General features: G+C 41.3%; 1 protein-coding gene across 1 annotated transcript in view; it reads left to right on the top strand.

The window, feature by feature from the left end:
* The first annotated feature begins 1086 nt into the window (after positions 1-1086).
* ALK (ALK receptor tyrosine kinase) overlaps positions 1087-18881 on the top strand; it is a 749759-nt gene continuing 731964 nt past the window's right edge. The window contains exon 1 of the mRNA XM_017947405.3: positions 1087-1771. Coding sequence (XP_017802894.3) covers positions 1105-1771 — 667 coding nt within the window. The 5' untranslated portion in view covers positions 1087-1104. The remainder of the gene's footprint in view (positions 1772-18881) is intronic.

The following is an 18881-nucleotide window of genomic DNA, read 5'->3' as shown; positions in this document are numbered from 1 at the left end:
ATTTGCATAGGAGCCGACTGAGCCACGCCATTGGTTGGAGGGAGCGAGTGGGGCGGGTCGGGCCGCGGCGCGGAGTTGGCTCGTGAGCCCCGCCCCCTCCGGGCCCCGCCCCCTCCCTGCGCGCGCTCGCGCGGCTCCGCCAGCTGCAAGTGGCGGGCGCCCAGGCAGATGCGATCCAGCAGCTCTGGGGGCGGCAGCGGCAGTAGCAGCTGGTACCTCCCGCCGCCTCTGTTCGGAGGGTGGCGGGGCACCGATGTGCTTTCCGGCCGCCCTCTGGCCGGCTACCCAAAGCTGCGGGCGCTGATGATGGGTGAGGAGGGGGCGGCAAGATTTTGGGAGCCCCTGCCCTGAACGCCCTCAGCTGCTGCCGCCGGGGCCGCTCCGGTGCCTGCGAACTCTGAGGAACCGAGCGAGGCGCGGGCGACAGCAAGGACGCTGCAAACTTGCGCAGCGCGGGGGTTCGGATTCACGCCCAGAAGTTCAGCGGGCAGAGCAGTCCGAAGCCTTCCCGCAGCGGAGAGATAGCTTGAGGGTGCGCGAGAAGGCAGCCCCCGTCGTCGGATCCCACCCAGACCGGGCAGAGGAGCTCGGAGGAGCCAAAAGGAACGCAGGAGGCGGCCAGGACAGCGTGCAGCAGCTGGGAGCCGCCGTTCTCAGTCTGGAAAGTTGTGGAGATTGGAGGCTTCCCCGAGAGGGGACAGACCCCAGCTCCGACCGCGGGGGGCAGGAGAGGACGGTACCCAACTGCCACCTCCCTTCAACCATAGTAGTTCCTCTGTGCGGAGCGCAGCGAGCTACAGACGGGGGAGCGGGAGCGGCACTCGGCGTGGCGAGCAGGAGACTCAAGGTCCCAGTCAGTGAGCCCAGCGTGCTTGAGGGTCTCTGGACTCGCCCCTGAGATTACAGCTGTGTTTCCTTGAGACTCCTGCTCGCCTCCGTGCAGTTAGGGGAAAGCAAGAGACTTGCCCTCACGCACAGTCCTCTGGAGATCAGGTGGAAGGAGCCGCTGGGTACCAAGGACTGTTCAGAGCTTCTTCCCATCTAGGGGAGAGCGAAGGGCGAGGCTGGGCCTGGAGAGCAGTGTAAACGGCTTCCTCCGGCGGGATGGGAACCATCGGGCTCCTGTGGCTGCTGCCGCTGCTGCTTTCCACTGCAGCTTTGGGCTCTGGGACGGGGACCGGCCAGCGCACGGGATCCCCAGCTGCGGGGCTGCCGCTGCAGCCCCGGGAGCCGCTCAGCTACTCTCGCCTGCAGAGGAAGAGTCTGGCAGTGGACTTCGTAATGCCCTCACTCTTCCGTGTCTACGCCCGGGACCTGCTGCTGCCGCCATCCCCCTCGGAGCTGAAGGCTGGCAGGCCCGAGGCGCGCGGCTCGCTCGCTCTGGACTGCGCCCCGCTGCTCAGGTTGCTGGGGCCGGCGCCCGGGGTCTCCTGGACAGCCGGCTCACCCACCCCGGCAGAGGCCCGGACGCTGTCCAGGGTGCTGAAGGGCGGCTCGGTGCGCAAGCTCCGGCGTGCCAAGCAGCTGGTGCTGGAGCTGGGCGAGGAGGCGATCTTGGAGGGTTGCGTCGGGCCCCCTGGGGAGGCGGCTGTGGGGCTGCTCCAGTTCAACCTCAGCGAGCTGTTCAGTTGGTGGATTCGCCAGGGCGAAGGGCGACTGAGGATCCGCCTGATGCCCGAGAAGAAGGCGTCGGAAGTGGGCAGAGAGGGAAGGCTGTCCGCGGCAATCCGCGCCTCCCAGCCCCGCCTTCTCTTCCAGATCTTCGGGACTGGTGAGCAGCTCCCTCCTAAGTGTGCTGAGATTTAGTGTTTTTAGTCACATTGACATGCAACCATTAAATAATCCTGACTTCCACCCCACTTTCTAAAACCTCAGCTCTGCTTCTTCGTCCCCTTTCCTCCTGCAAACCTCCTTCCTGAGTCAGATGGTAGTTTCTTGTTTTCTCTCTGAAAGCAGTTGAGGGGTCTTCCTTCCTCTTTAGCAACCAAGTTGGGAGAAAAGTTTCATATTCTTGGCAGAGCGCCTTCTTCTCTGGACTTATACGTAGTCCCAGACAAAATTGGGCGCCCCTCTTCCTGGGCCCCTGGGACTGTTGAAATGCCCCGATTACTTCTAGGTTCCAAGTTTAGTAGTAGATGTCAAAACTATTGCCCTTCTCTCCCCCTTGTTCCTGGCCGGCACAGATTTGGGAAATATGGTACACTTTCTCAAAGAATATAGAATTTCTCCTCATATTATGGAACCTCACCCAACTGTCCCCATGACAAACGTTGGCTTGAGCAGGTATTGCCAGGGATTGCCTCCTCTTTATTTATTTATTCTCCCCCTCCTACCCCCACCCAGTCTGCTGTGCACTCTCAGACTCATCCTTTCTCTTACATGTTGTTGGAAGAGCCCCCAGAGAAACTGAGGAACAGAGGACAGGAGGGAGGTGTGGAGGAAGGAAGGAAAGTTGTCAATATTCCTTTGGGGAGTCACTAAGAAGCCAGAGAGAAACCATCGTTGGTTTTCCTGCTTTTCTTACCTTTTCCCACTCCTCCTTTCCCCTCTGATTCTTAGCTTGAACGTCAGCAGCAGTTCTTGATGATAGTCTCTGGCAGGCTTGTTTCACTGCAGATCTCCCTGCTGGAGACTCCTAAAATGAGATTTTTCTGTTCCATTTACTCCCTTATTTCTTCCCATTTTCACTGAGTTGGGTGTGTGTGCAGGCACTTACTTCTAACTCTTTCCAGAGTATCCTTTGACTGGAAAACCAGGTAGTTTTGAATGGATGTTCTTCTTGTAAGACAACTGGGGAAGACTTGTGAATAAAATATACAATGCAAATGAATGAGAAAGGCACAGAAAAGAAATCAGGCTTTTAAAAAGCCAACACAGATTCCATCAAGCAAACCCAGCTTCTTTTCTATCATTCTCATCATCAGAAATAAATGAAGTTCTTATGCTCCACTGGCTACTAATGTCTAATATTAATTGGATGGAAAGCATTGAAAAGGGCCCATTGTAGAGCTACAAGTATCTTGCATGCTTGTCCACACACACGTACACACCCACACATGAGTATTCTTCTGCAGCAGGGATATTCAGAAGCTGAGTTTCCCTAGTCATTGCACAGAAAACATACTAGTATGTGACCCCCAAGAAAAACAGAGTGCAGATGCACATTTCAGCATTAGTCTTAGTGGCACTGGCACCTAAAGTGAGCCCTTTTCATTTAGTGCTGGAATTTATATAGTCCATCCTAAGAGGCACTGATGAGTTTGATAGTGCCTTCAGTGAACTGAGATGGAAGACTGATACTGTTGTTCCACCCAAGATATTTTTGTAAAGAACAGCTGGGCTTTAATGTCACTGTGTTTTGTGTGGTTTATACATGCAACATTCTGTTTTAGTGCCCGGTGTTTTAGTAATGGATATAAAAAGACTTCTCTGGAAATGCAGATTATCTTCTAGTTTCATGCCTATGAGCATCTCTGGAGCTTCCCCATCACCTTTCATCAAATGACCATAGAATCCAGCAGTCTATATCAGCTCTTGTCAGATGTTGGTGACAGGCAAAACGGCTCATTTCTACAGCCCCACACCTGCCAACTGTAAACAGGTAGGTTGCATGAAGCTATCAGTGAGTGTCTCTGAAGAGTCACATACTTACTTCATTTAAAGAATATACTCCACTCAAGTCTTAAATAAGGTGCTGGAGCCGCTGAGTGGGGAGGTTTATGTAGAAAGGCCTGTGCTCCAAGGGCTTCTCTACTACTGACTGTAGGAAAGCATTGTGGTCTTCCCAAGTCCTCCCTCAGTGGCCCAGTACGTTTGGCAGCTGGACCAAGCTCTTATGCATCATTTGACACATCTAGCAATGCTGATTTCAGTAGGAGCCAGGATTCTGCCATTAAAAGGCAAGAAAATTTGGCCAAGCATTTTTCAGCAGGATTGGAATCAAATGATTATTGATAGGATTAAATAAGACACTAAGTGTAACTGGATGAGCTCCCCATGACCTCCAGAGAGACAGATAGCCTATTGAAAAGCACTTCAGGCCTTGTGGTGATCATACTTGGAACAGCATGGTCTCTCTTGTCTCTGAGGACATATGCTGTCTGCAGTTAGGCAGCTGGCCATGCAGGACTAGCCTCTCTCACATTATCATTGCCTCCCCAGCCTCATTCAGGTACAGGCTCCACTGCAGACATCCCCATGGAGTAGATATACTTTGCTATACCTTGTTCTGTGTTTCGGACAACATATATCATTATGGTTCCATTCATTTTCCTTATGAAAATTCAAGGTTAAGTTCTGACACTGGGATTGATTTTGCTATTTATCATGTTTGGAGAAATGGGTTTATTCTTTTTATATAGGCTCTGATTTACAGAAAAAGCATTTAACTCTTCTATGATGTGGGCTCTTCAATTATACAGAGGGAAAGTAGGCATAGCTCAGCTTATTTCTTCCAGTGTCTGCCCAAGTGTCTTGTCTGGAGGTACACAATGATGCTGATGGGGCTATTTGTGGGGAGGGAAGAGCTGATTGTTCTTCCTTGTCTTGTAGTGAGGGGTCTGGAGCAGTGCATTTGGCTCAGACCAAAGATAGCTTCCTAAACCTGAGCAGGACCATGACTAAAATAGTAAAAATGAAAAAGTGCCAGTTAGGAGAAAGCAAAACCTTTGCATTGCTTGTGATTTGGGCTGTCTGAGAGGACAGAAAGGTGTCTGAGAGGCCTTATAATGCATGAAATGCTAATGGTTTTTCTTTGTGGGTTGCTGTGAATTCTTAAATGGGATCAGCATTTCAAGTCTGAGACAGATCCCAAATTCACCCATTCATGGAGAAGAGGGCAAGAGGCAGTTTCTGGGACTGTATTAATGGTTCTGGCCTCTCCTAGGACAGCCCAAATCATAGAAAAGATATCTGTCTGCAAGGCTGGCATGTTGCCCACAGTTCCAGTTTGTATCCTGGCTTACAGGTGGTTTGAGATCTGTTTCTGCCATCACTCAGGCAGAGGGCTAGGGGATGATGACTCATGGGATAGGAGGCCTATTTCCCTGTAAGCACTCCCTCCCACTCCAGGAAAGTGGATACATGACTTGGGATTTTACATGTACTACGGAGAGGCCTGAGCAATTTAGAGATGTATGCAATGCAATATACCTCATCTTTGACCTCCCATATCTGTCAGTTCCTTCCCATTTCATTTCTGGAGTGGGCAGAGAAAGCAAAGGAGGATAGAGAGGAAATTGGAGCTCCCAGAAGGGATATCAGTTATTGGAGGTGAATTGGGAGAATTGGAACTAGTCCAGAGAAGAGCAGAGAGCTGATTTAACAGTTGAAGGGACTGATTTACGATGAAAGATGAAAAGAATTAAATATATATGGCTGGGCTAAATGGCGATGAAGGGAAAGCCATGGTAACAATCTACAAATCTCTGAAGAGAGAGTGGCAGTGAAGGAGAGGAGTTATTTAGCGTGGCCCATGGAAGTAATCGGATCATACTTGTAGAAGGAAACTTCGGGTTGGATATCAGGGAAACCTTGTTTTCTGACGTTGATATTCCTTCCTCTGACTATGGAATGGAATTCCAAGGGAGTGGGGAGTCAGGTGAGATGTGGGTCAGACAAGCCGCAGCATTCCTAATTAATCAGTTCTATATTTTCAAATATTGAGAAGTCACAACAGGACAGAGAGCTGGGATGCAGAATGGCGGAAGGAATCATGATCCAAACCCTTTTATGATCCAAACCCTGGAGGCTTTGGGCATTGGTGTTTTTAGAGGAAAATAAAAGAATTGCATGTACATCTTTGAAGTTGGTGAGAAGCACTTAAAAAATTGTTAATGACAAGTATTTTGAAATTACTGAATTTATTCTTCCCTGCCCTCCAATTAAACATCGATTATTTCTCTGAGGTGTGATCTGTATATCCAGGGGTCTGGGAGGCACACTCACCAGAGAATTGTGTATCTAAGATACATCTATGGGTGAATGTATGTGACAAAACATCACTGAGCAGGGCAGAAAGTGACCTGTGTCTTGAGAAGATGTCATCAGTTCTAGATTTGGTGGACTCCTACTGGCTACTTAAAAATCCCTTGAAATGTTGAGAATCTATATTGTCATTTGAAAGATGAAGTTCATTCACATCCAATTTAGCATTTCAAAAATTTTCAAAAGAGAAAGAAGGTCCATGAAGGGTTTTTGTGTAAGGCATGGGAGGAGAGTGTGATTATTAATAAAAATGGATGTCTAGGCTGGGCGCAGTGGCTCATGCCTGTAATCCCAGCATTTTGGGAGGCTGAGGAGGGCAGATCACTTGAGGTCAGGAGTTTGAGATCAGCCTGACAAACATGGTGAAACCCTGTCTCTACTAAAAATACAAAAATTAGCCAGGCATGGTGGCATGCGCCTTAGTCCCAGCTACTCAGGAGAATTGCTGGAACCTGGGAGATGGAGGTTGCAATGAGCCAAGATTGAGCCACCTCATTCCAGCCTGGGCAACAGTGAGAAAAGGATATCTATAAGGAAGTTGGTCTGCCGAAAGTCAGGAGGAACTGGCCTGCAGGTGGGAGGAGAAAAGAATGAGATTTGCTCAGCAGAAGTCTCAGTGCCCTGCCACTCAGGATCACTGCCTGACAACCTCACAACATGAACATTTTTCCAGTCTGACCTGTAAAGGAAATTTTGCCTTTCTTTATAATCGTTATTAGTGTCCTGTTATGGTTATATGGAACTTTACAATTTATAAAGCACTTTCACATTTGTTATTAGTTATTAATCCTATGGTAGGCAGGACAAGTGTTTGCTTTATTTTGTAAATGAAGTAACTGGAATCCAGACATTTAGTAATACTTTTTCCAGGTCTTATAGTACAAAGTGGTATACACCTGGAAACTTTCATACTGACTAGAACCACAGTTCCCCTTTCCTTCAAATCAGAGTTCTTTCCCCTGAGGGAATCATCTCCAAGTGCAGATTACAAAGAGCAAGACATGTCAATAGGTGAAAAAATGTCCGGTATCCTTGCTAGAAGGCCATGCAACAAATATTTGGTGGGCAATAGCCAGGGCTTGGAAAAATTCCTCGAAATCATTGAGGGCTAGTTTTATCATTAGAAAAATAGGGATAGTAATAGTTCTTAAATGTTCCTAAATGGGGTTAGTAATAGTTCAAGGTGTTGTCATGGGGATTAAATCAGATGATATGTGCACATCCTTAACCCAATGCCTGATGAAAAATAAAGTGCTTCATCAATATGAACCACTGTGGTTTTCTCATGTAATAGCAACAGCAGCACTCCAGAATCTGATCATGCAAGCTGTGCACTCTACAACTCTAGGGGTTCCATATACATTCTAGTCTGTCTGAATGGTGCCATCTGGAGTTGTAATCTCTATGTTTGCCCATGTGAGGCAACCTTGGCAGCAGCAGTTGTGATGCTGTGGTTCTCCATTCAGCGAGCTTCTTACTCCCAAGAGATGAAAGATGGGATGTATGGGAAATGAAGAGAGTTATAAGAGTAGTAGTTTCTACTATTTCACCATGGAAGGTGACTTTCTCAGAAATATGCATGGAAAGGAGGATTGATATGTATGGTATTTACTTCCTCCCCATGAACTAATGTCCTCTCCTAAGGCTTTTGACTTTGGATTCAGTTCAAAGGGTCAACCAGCATATTCGCAATCCTGTTCTTTTTTTCTACAGAAAGAAACCAAGGCTTAACTTTATGAAAGTATGAAAGTTAAGATGGAGGAAGAACAAGATAGAGATGTTACAGCAGAATCATTTTCAGATGGCAGATCTTTCTTAACTGAGAGTGCTCTGTCCAGGTCTAGAGACACTGGACTACTGGCCTCTGGTAACTCCTTTATTGTAATTAGCTGAAGATGTGTTCTTTCTTTCTTTTTTTTTTTTTTTTTTTTTTTTGAGGCGGAGTCTCGCTCTGTCGCCCAGGCTGGAGTGCAGTGGCGGGATCTCGGCTCACTGCAAGCTCCGCCTCCCGGGTTCCCGCCATTCTCCTGCCTCAGCCTCCCAAGTAGCTGGGACTACAGGCGCCGCCACCACGCCCGGCTAATTTTTTTTGTATTTTTAGTAGAGACGGGGTTTCACTGTGTTAGCCAGGATGGTCTCGATCTCCTGACCTCGTGATCCGCCCGTCTCGGCCTCCCAAAGTGCTGGGATTACAGGCTTGAGCCACCGCGCCCGGCCAGATGTGTTCTTTCTATATTTTCAGCGTCACCATTCATTGCCAAGTGGAGAATATGGAGAGAAATGTAAATTACCAACTGATTAATGGACCTGAGCACATTAAGAGCAGTTAAACTTTGAGATGCCATGGAGATAGATAACCCAGGGACTTGAGTGGGAGGCTGCCTCAGGAAGATCCCTCAATCTAAAAAAAGAGGCTAAGAATCCACAGAGCATTTTGTACATGGTGGTTTTTATGAACCATAGCTGAGCCATTGCCTCCAAAAGATGCACGTGAACATCATCTCTACTTGGGAGTAGATAAAAAATAGGGCACGTGGGTGAGGATGGTTGTAGGTCCAGGATCACATGGAGAGAGCTAAGAATAAAGCTATCAAGGACTCCTTCTTCTTTACAGCCATTGTGTTGCTCTGTGGTCTAGGGTGTGGCCAATGTTTCTTAACCTTGTGATGACCAGGGCTGTTTCACGGAGGTCAAGATGTGAGCAGGGAGTGTTGGCCTGGTGGTGAGGTAGTGGAGGAGGTTGGAGGCATTCTTCAGTACGCTTTTTGATTAACTGTATTTTTCAGAATAGCTTATTTTTCTTCAGTAAATTTTGTGATGAATTTTTCAGCTGGCTGTTCTGAGCTTGGGTCCTTTCCCAAGGAAATTCTATTAGATTTGCTTTGTGTTGTGGTGTACATATTCCAGAAAGTGGGCAGAGAAGAACTCCCTTGGGGGAAGATACACCCAATCACTTGGTTATTTAAGTCTTTTTTTTTCTTGCACCTTACCTTTCTGGCTAAGTAACAACAGGTACATGGAGTGGTAGGCGGTCAGAATTCCTTAGAGTAAGAATAAAGCTAAAGGAAGGTATGAAAAAGGTATGAGGTTAGAGGACAAGGGAAATCTAGGCAGGCTTAAAGAAATCAGGAAACTAGCCAAAGGAAATGAGGATAGATTGAACCGTTGATTCTATTTTTCTTTGACCCCTACTTATCTTTTATTTAGTTTTCACTGGAATGTGAGTTCATGAGGGTGAATATGGAAAGGACTCCTTTAAGCCCGGATAATTAAAGTAAGTGTTCTGTGGCGAGAAGAACACTAGATTAGGTGCTCAAAGACCTGAATTCTATGATGTTCTTTAATTTTTGTTAGCTTTGCAATCTTCTACAACTCTCTTAAACTTGCTAAGCCCATAGATTTTTGTTCCTTGCTTTTGGAAAGCAAATAATAGAGACTTTGTCTCAATTATCTCATGGAGTCATTATCAGCATTGTATAAGATCACCTATGTGGAAAGTTCCAGTTTGGACTATTCTAAGGCAGTAGAAAAAAGTGAATGCACAAGATAATAAAATGTGCTGAGATCCTGCTTTACCCATTCATGATTTCAGCTAACCCTTGGCATTAGGAGCAGTGGTGTAGAGTCCTAGATTTTGAGCCAGGCCCTGGGGTTCAAGTAATAGCCCAGTATGCTTGAAAAGGTGTCCCTCCCCAGGGATAACACCTTCTCAAAATGACATCATTGCATTGAAAGCATTTTCCCCAATTTCAGACTTTTCTGGCAAAGAGTCTAAAAATGGGACAGAGGAACCTTTATTTTAACAACAGAAAATGATTTTTTTTAAATTTAAGGGATGACAAGTATAATAAAGTGTATTGAGAGTATTAATCTTGTATAACTTAATGATAATTTGCATGTGTAACATCTGTATAATCACCACCCAGATAAAGATACAGAGTGTTTCCAGCACCCCAGAAAGTTCTCTCCAGTCCTTTTCCAGTCTGTATCCACATTCCACTCAAGGTCACCATCCTTCTGATTTGTATGTAAGCAATTAGTTTTGACTATTCTCGAACTTCATGTAGATGGAATCATACCAAACGTACTCTTGTGTTTGTCTTTTCCTACAGAACATGATTTCTGTGAGATTCATCAATGTTGTGTATAACAGTATTCTTTTTTATCATTATGTTGTATCCCTTTGTACGAAAATAACATCATATATTTATCCATCGTCTTATTTTTCTACCAAGGAGTTCAATTTGTGGGAAATTAAAAGTAAAACCATCTATTCCAAATAATGAACAGAATAAGACACAGATCTGGGGTTAAAGTCCTACTCTCTTATTTACTGACCCAAGGCTATTTATTTTCTTCTCTCTGAACTTCCCTTAATTGTAAAGTGAGAAAAATAACACCCAACTTCCAGAGATATTTTGAGAATTAAATGGGATAAGGCGTATCGGAGATCCCAACCCATGGTTAGTGTTCAACAAGTGTTAGTTTCTTTCCTGAACTCTTGATTATATTTTTGCCCTCGTTGGACAGAATCCATGCTTCAGAAACTCTTCCTGAAGCAAGGAAGGTAAGTCTTTTGGAAGTAAAGGCGTTAACCCACAGAGGTAAAAGGAACAACCAAGGGCTATGTAAGTTACATGTAAGACTTTTTAATAAATAATTTTGTTTATAAATAAAATAATTTTAAATAAAAATAAAGATTTTTATGTTCAGTAGTTAACAAAGAAAATAAACTATTCAATAAATAAATAATTTTGAAAACTTTTTGGCCTTTTAGTCAGGACTGTTAGAGAAAAATTATAGAAGGAGTAGAAAAAGAAACACAAATATATTTGCATAAAGAGAAAAAATGATGAAGAACAATGAAGTTATAAGTGAAGAAACTGAGAGAGGAATGTATAAGAGGCAACCCAGAAAGAGAGAAGGCGGGAATTATCTCCCAGACACTGAGATGCATAGACATAGAATAAAAGACCAAACAATGACACAAAGAGTGAGGTGGGGGTGGGGGAAGGAGAAGGGAGTGAACACATGACTATTTGGGGCTTGGACGGATGCTGACCTGGTGTCAAAATCTATACTCTAAATCTAGGCTAAAATTATATGCTATTGTTTTTAACTTTATTGAATTCTGATTCACATAGAATAAAATGTGCCCATTTCAAGTGTATAGTTTGATTTGTTTGATAAATGCACACTCCTGGGCAACCACCACCATAATTAGGATATGGAACATTTCTATCAACCCCAAAAGGTCCTTCTCGACCTTTCGCAAGAACATCCTACACTCCCTGCTCCAGGCAACTTCTGATTAGATTTTGATCACAATAGATGAGTTTTGTCTGTTCTGGACTTTCACAGAAATGAAATCATATAATGTGTTTTCTTTTGTGTCCAGCTTCTTTCACTTAGAATAATGCTTTTAAGATTTATCTGTTTTATTGTATGTGTTAGTGGTCTGTTTTATTTTTGTTGTTGTTGCTGCTGAATAGTATTCCATTGCATGAACATATGACAATTTGTTTATCCAGTCATCAGTTAATGGACATCTCAAAACTGTTACAGACATGTTGTGTACAAGTCCAGAAGTTGACTGGAGCAGGAATTATAGGGGATTTACTTCCAGTTGTAACAGAACAACTTCCATTAATTCAGCAACTTAGAAGGAAATAATATTTCCTTTTTTTTGTTGTTTGTGGGGTCGGTAGTTATGTCCCCTTTTTCATACTTCATACTTGTGATTTGCATTGTTTCTCTCTTTGTTGTCATTCTGGCTAGAGGTTTGGCAATTGTATTTTTTTTTTCAAAGAAACAGCTTTTGGTGATACTGATTTCTGCTATTTTTAAAATTTTAATTTCATTGATTTCTGCTCTTATTTTATTAGCTTTCCTTAATTTTGCTTGCCTTGGGTTTAATTTTTTTAAATCTTGTTTCTAGGTTTCTTAAGGTGAAAACTTAGTTCATTCATTTGAGATCCTTCTTTTCTAATATAAAGTTGTAATGCTATAAATTCCCTCTAACAATAGTTTTATTTATATCCCACACTTTCATTCAATTTAAAATATTTTATAATTTTCCTTTTGGCTTCCTCTTTTACCCTTGAGTTATTTCTAAGTGTATTGTTTTATTTCCAAACATTTTTTCTAGATATCTTTCATTTATTGATTTCTAGTTTAATTCTAATATGGTCTGAAAACATGCTTGATTTTATTTCAGTTATTTAAAATTTATCAGGGTTTGCTTTACGGCCCAGAGTATACTCTGTCTTGATGAGTGTTCCATGTGCTCTTGAAAAGAACATGTGTTCTGCGATTGTTGGGTGGAGTGTTCAATCAGTGTCAATTAGGTAAATTTGCTTAGTAGTGTTATTCAGGTCTTTTGTATCCTGACTGATTTCCTGTCTGTTATATGGATTACAAATAGAGGAGTGCTAAAGTCTCCAAGTTTTTCTTTTGCCTACTTCTTTCAATTCTATTAGTTTTTGCTTGATGTATTTTGAAAATCTATTATTATATGCATACACATTTAGGATTGTTATATCTTATTGCTGATTTGACTATCATTATGTAAAAATCACTTTTCACTTTTTATCCCTGGTAATATTCATATTTTGAAGTTTAATTTTATTATCTTAATATAGTCAACCCAGCTTTCTTTTAATTAGTGCTTATATGATATATCTGCTCCAGCCTTTTAATCTATGTATTTATATTAAAAATGGGTTTCTTTTAGAAAGTATATAGTTGGATTTTGTGTTTTAAAAAGACAGTCTCTGCCTTTCACTTGGTGTGTTAGGCCACTTGTATGTAATGTTATAATTCATATGGTTAGAATTCGGTCTGTCATTTTATTATTTGTTTTTTATGTTTGTCCCCCTGCTTTTCTGTTGTACTTTTATAACTTTCTTGGCATGTTTTGGGTTATCAGAATTTTGGGGGCTGGATTTCAGTGTTAATTCATCTATTGGTTTTTTGGCAAGAGCTCTTTGTACTATTATTTTAGATTTTAGTGGTTGCTCTAGGTTTTATACATACATAGAGAGAGTCTTTTACATCCTACTTAGAATTGATATTTTACCACTTTGATTAAAATACAGAAGCCTTACAATTATATAGGTTCCTTTATCCTCCTCCCCACTTTTTGTTACAGGTGTCATTTGTGTTCTTTCTACATAATTAAATCCCTGCTAGATTTTATATATATGTGTACCAGTCACGCATGTTTTAAATAACTTTTAAAAAGAAAAATAGTCCTTTATAGCAGTCCAGATATATACCATTTCTTTTGCTCTTCCCTTTTCCTCAAGTTTCAATATTTTCTATTTTATCATTTCCCTTCAGTCTAAAGAGCTCTTTTTTGCATTTCCGTTAGAACAAGGTTATTGACAATAAGTTCTCTTAGTTCCTGAAGGATAGTTTTACTAGGCTCAGAATTATGCATTGACAGTTCCTTTCTTTCCACACTTTAACTATTTCATTCCTGTGTCCTTCAGAGTTTCTGATGAGCAATCTGCCATTAAATTGTTGTTCCTGTATGTAATTGCTTTCAATACTTTTTTCTTGGCTTTTGATTTTCAGAATTTGATTATGATGGGTCTCTGCATGATTTTATTTGACTTTATCCTGTTTGTAATTTTTTGAGACTCTTGAGTCTATACATTTATGTCTTTCATCAAATCTGGAGATTTTTCAATCATTATTTTCTCCTTTTTATTCTGCACCAATATATTCCTCCCCTCTTTTGAGACTCTTGATTACACGCCTATTAGATCTCCCATGCTCTTGAGACTCTGCTAATTTCTTTTTTCGAAATTTTTCTCTTCTGCAGATTGAACAATTTCTATTGACCTATCCTCAAGTTTATTGACTCTTTCCTCTGTTATCTCCATTCTGATATAATTATTTACTTTAGATATTGTAGTTTCCAGTATAAACGTTTCAGTTTGACAGCGACTTCTATTTCTTTGATGAGAACTACCTTTCCATTCATTTTCCAGAGTGTTTACTTTTACCTTCTGGGACATAGTCATAACAGCTTCTTTAACGTCTTTGATAATTCCAACATCTGGATGATCTTGTTATTGGCATATGTTATCTTTCCTCTTAAGAATTAGTCATCTTTTTTCTTTTGTGTTGAGTAATTTGAGATTGTATCCTGCAAATTTTGAACATTATGTTGTTTGATCTGAGTTGGGTGTGGTTTGAACCTTTGCTTTGTTCTCAAAGCCTTTGTTGTTCTGCTTTGAGTCTGTCCACACCTCTGCCACTCAGGTGAGCTGAGGCCCTTGGCCAGTTCCTTCAGCAAGTTAGCATATTTCTTTCTCCAGTTCTCTTCTCTTTAGGATTCTCCTTAAACTTAGAGTTTTACCTACCTGTGTTATTGCTGCACAGATTCTGCACTTAGGGTTGCCCTTGAGAGATGACAGCAGAGAGATGATAAAGCAGATGAAAGTAGAGAGATGATAAAGAGAAACAAAACAGGGATTCCCTCCATACTCTTGGGCCTGAAGGGACCCCTTTCCCGGTCCTTTAGTCTGAAAGCTGTGGTTTCTACCAGAGCTGCTGGGTTTTTTTTATATATATATGCGTGCAATGGAATATTATTCAACCATAAAAAGAAGAATGCTGATAATGACATCATATTGTATGATTCCATTTATAGGAAATGTACAGAACAAGCAAATCTATCAAAACACAAAAGAGATAAGTGCTTGCCAGTTGTTGGGTATTGGAGGAATAGGAGTGGCTGCTAATTGGTATGGTGTTTATAATGTGATGAAATGTTTTGGAAAGAGACATTAGAGATGATTGCCCAACCTCGTGAATATATTAACATCGACGGAATTGTACCCTTTAAAATGGTAGACTTCATGGTATGTGAATTATATCTTAATTTGAAAAAATTATTTTAAGGTACAAGTAAGGTATATTTCAGGAATCCCTTTATGTCTTAAAATGAGTTTATTTTGACATTACACTTTGTTGATAGTTTGACTGAGTAAATAATTCTAAGCTCAAAAGGAATTTTTTTTTTTTTAATCTTGAAGATCTTTACTATATTCTAGCTTTCATTATGGCTGATGAGATATCTGATTTTTTCCCCTTTATTTTTTATTATTTTTTAATTATACTTTATGTCCTAGGGTACATGTGCACAACGTGCAGGTTTGTTACATATGTATACATGTGCCATGTTGGTGTGCTGCACGCATTAACTTGTCATTTACACTAGGTATATCGTCTAATGCTGTCCCTTGCCCCTCCCCGCACCCCACAACAGGCCCCAGTGTGTGATGTTCCCCTTCCTGTGTCCAAGCGTTCTCATTGTTCAATTCCCACCTATGAGTGAGAACATGCGGTGTTTGGTTTTCTGTTCTTGTGATAGTTTGCTGAGAATGATGATTTCTAGCTGCATCCATGTCCCTACAAAGGATATGAACTCATCCTTTTTTATGGCTGCATAGTATTCCATGGTGTATATGTGCCACATTTTCTTAATCCAGTCTGTCACTGATGGACATTTGGGTTGGTTCCAAGTCTTTGCTATTGTGAATAGTGCCGCTATAAACATACATGTGCATATGTCTTTATGGAAGCATGATTTATAATCTTTTGGGTATATACCCAGTAATGGGATGGCTGGGTCAAATGGCATTTCTAGTTCTAGATCCTTGAGTAATAGCTACACTGTTTTCCACAATGGTTGAACTAGTTTACAGTCCCACCAACAGTGTAAAAGTGTTCCTATTTCTCCACATCCTCTCCAGCACTGTTGTTTCCTGACTTTTTAACGATGGCCATTCTAACTGGTGTGAGATGGTACCTCATTGTGGTTTTGATTTGCATTTCTCTGATGTCCAGTGATGATGAGCATTTTTTCATGTGTCTGTTGGCTGCATAAATGTCCTCTTCTGAGAAGTATCTGTTCATATCCTTTGCCCACTTTTTGATGGGGTTGTTTGTTTTTTTCTTGTACATTTGTTTGAGTTCTTTGTAGGTTCTGGATATTAGCCCTTTGTCAGATGAGTAGATTGCAAAAATTTTCTCCCATTCTGTAGGTTGCCTGTTCACTCTGATGGTAGTTTCTTTTGCTGTGCACAAGCTCTTTAGTTTAATTAGATCCCATTTGTCAATTTTGGCTTTTGTTGCCATTGCTTTTGGTGTTTTAGACATGAAGTCCTTGCCCATGCCTATGTCCTGAATGGTATTCCCTAGGTTTTCTTCTAGGGTTTTTATGGTTTTGGGTCTAACATTTAAGTCTTTAATCCATTAGGTGTAAGGAAGGGATCCAGTTTCAGCTTTCTACATAGCTGATTTTCCCAGCACCATTTATTAAATAGTGAATCCTTTCCCCATTTCTTGTTTTTGTCAGGTTTGTCAAAGAGCAGATGGTTGTAGATGTGTAGTATTATTTCTGAGGGCTCTGTTCTGTTCCATTGATCTATATCTCTGTTTTGGTACCAGTACCATGCTGTTTTGGTTACTGTAGCCTTGTAGTATAGTTTGAAGTCAGGTAGCATGATGCCTCCAGCTTTGTTCTTTTGGCTTAGGATTGTCTTGGCGAGGCAGGCTCTTTTTTGGTTCCATATGAACTTTAAAGTAGTTTTTTCCAATTCTGTGAAGAAAGTCATTGGTAGCTTGATGGGGATGGCATTGAATCTATAAATTACCTTGGGCAGTATGGCCCTTTTCATGATATTGATTCTTCCTATCCATGAGCATGGAATGTTCTTCCATTTGATTGTGTCCTCTTTTATTTCATTGAGCAGTGGTTTGTAGTTCACCTTGAAGAGGTCCTTCACATCCCTGGTAAGTTGGATTCCTAGGTATTTTATTCTCTTTGAAGCAATTGTGAATGGTAATTCACTCATGATTTGGCTGTCTGTTTGTCTGTTATTGGTGTATAAGAATGCTTGTGATTTTTGCATATTGATTTTGTATCCTGAGACTTTGCTGAAGTTGTTTATCAGCTTAAGGAGACTTTGGGCTGAGACAATGGGTTTTTCTAAATATACAGTCATGTCATCTGCAAACAGGGACAATTTGACTTCCTCTTTTCCTAATCGAATACGCTTTATTTCTTTCTTTTGCCTGATTGCCCTGGCCAGCACTTCCAACACTACGTTGAATACGAGTAGTGAGAGAGGGCATCCCTATCTTGTGCCAGTTTTCAAGGGGAACGCTTCCAGTTTTTGCCCATTCAGTATGATATTGGCTGTGGGTTTGTCATAAATAGCTCTTATTGTTTTCAGATACGTTCCATCAATGCCGAATTTATTGAGAGTTTTTAGCATGAAGGGCTGTTGAATTTTGTCAAAGGCCTTTTCTGCATCTATTGAGATAATCATGTGGTTTTTGTCTTTGCTTTTGTTTATATGCTGGATTACATTTATTGATTTGCATATATTGAACCCTGCCTTGCATCCCAGGGATGAAGCCCACTTGATCATGGTGGATAAGCTTTTTGATGTGCTGCTGGATTTGGTTTGCCAGTATTTTATTGAGGATTTTTGCAACGATGTTCATCAGGGATATTGGTCTAAAATTCTCTTTTTTGTTGTGTCTCTGCCAGGCTTTGGTATCAGGACGATGTTGGCCTCATAAAATGAGTTAGGAAGGATTCCCTCTTTTTCTAATGATTGGAATAATTTCAGAAGGAATGGTACCAGCTCCTCCTTGTACCTCTTCTACCAGGGTTTCTATTTGAGGGTTTCTATCCACAGTCATGCTGGCTCTATTGAAGGGTCACCATCATGAGATAAGAAGGAAAAAACAAGTAAGTGTAAATTTTCCTTTGTACTCACTGAATCATAAGCTCCTTTCCTTGTCCTTTCGGTGAGAAAGAAAAGATTGCTTTGGGCCCCTTAGCTGTCCATGGCACCACCACCACAGATTTTCTGGGTGCCTGCATTCGGTTCATAGAAAAAAGAGGTAAAAACAGAAGACTTGCCTTCATATGAATTGATTTTTTTCAGGTTTTGACTCTCTTCCTCAGTGTTCCTGATTTCACTTTTCAGAGTCCCTATTAGTCATTTTTTTTGTTTGTTTTGTTTTTTTCTTGTTATTGTTGTTGTTGTTTTGTCCAGAGTATTTTGGTTGTAAAGAACAGAATGAATAAGACTTAGTGGACTTATTTCATCTTGGCTGCACTGGGAGTTTCTCATTTCTATGTTGAATCAGAGTTTCCATCTATAATTTTTTTCCTTTAGCCTTTAATATTTAATGTTGTTCTATTTGGTATTTAAATTATCTCAGCATTTGTTTGCTGAAAGTGACTTTATTCTGCTTTCATTTCAGAGAAAGATTTTCACTGGATATACTTTCAGGTGGATAGCGCTTTAATGCTGTTGCTCCATTGTTACATGGTTTGCATTATTTCCAGTGAGTCAGAGAATTTCCTGAGTCAGAGATGCTCTTTACCTGTTTCCTGTTATGTCTTTCTCACCTTCTGCCTTCCTTAGGATTTTCTTTTTATAACAGGATTTTAGAAGTTTGATTAATGATGTGCGCTTATGTAATTTGCTTTGTGTTTTTCCTCCTTGCAATTTGTTGGTAGACTCTTGGTTTTCTTTATATTTTTCAGCACATTTGGAAATTTTTTAAAAAATTGTTTTCTCTTCCTCCTTTCTAGGAATTCAGTTACAATTGTGCTACACTTTTAAGGCTCCCATATTTTATTAAGGGTCTGTTCATTTTTTTTCTCAGCCCCTTTTCTCTCTGTATTTCAGTCTGCATAGTTTTTATTGCTTATTTTGAAGTTCACCCTCTTTTCTTCTATAGTGTCCAGTGTGCTAATAAACCAGCCCATGTAATAAATTTTCACTTTAGATACTGCATTGATTTTCAACTCTAGAATTTCTGCTTCCATTTTTATTTCTATCTTCATTATGTTTATG

The sequence above is a fragment of the Papio anubis genome, chromosome 14, assembly GCF_008728515.1.
Source record: "Papio anubis isolate 15944 chromosome 14, Panubis1.0, whole genome shotgun sequence".
NCBI lineage: Eukaryota > Metazoa > Chordata > Mammalia > Primates > Cercopithecidae > Papio > Papio anubis.
The sequence above is the reverse complement of the archived record's forward strand: the minus strand, read 5'-3'. Positions and strand labels throughout refer to the sequence as shown.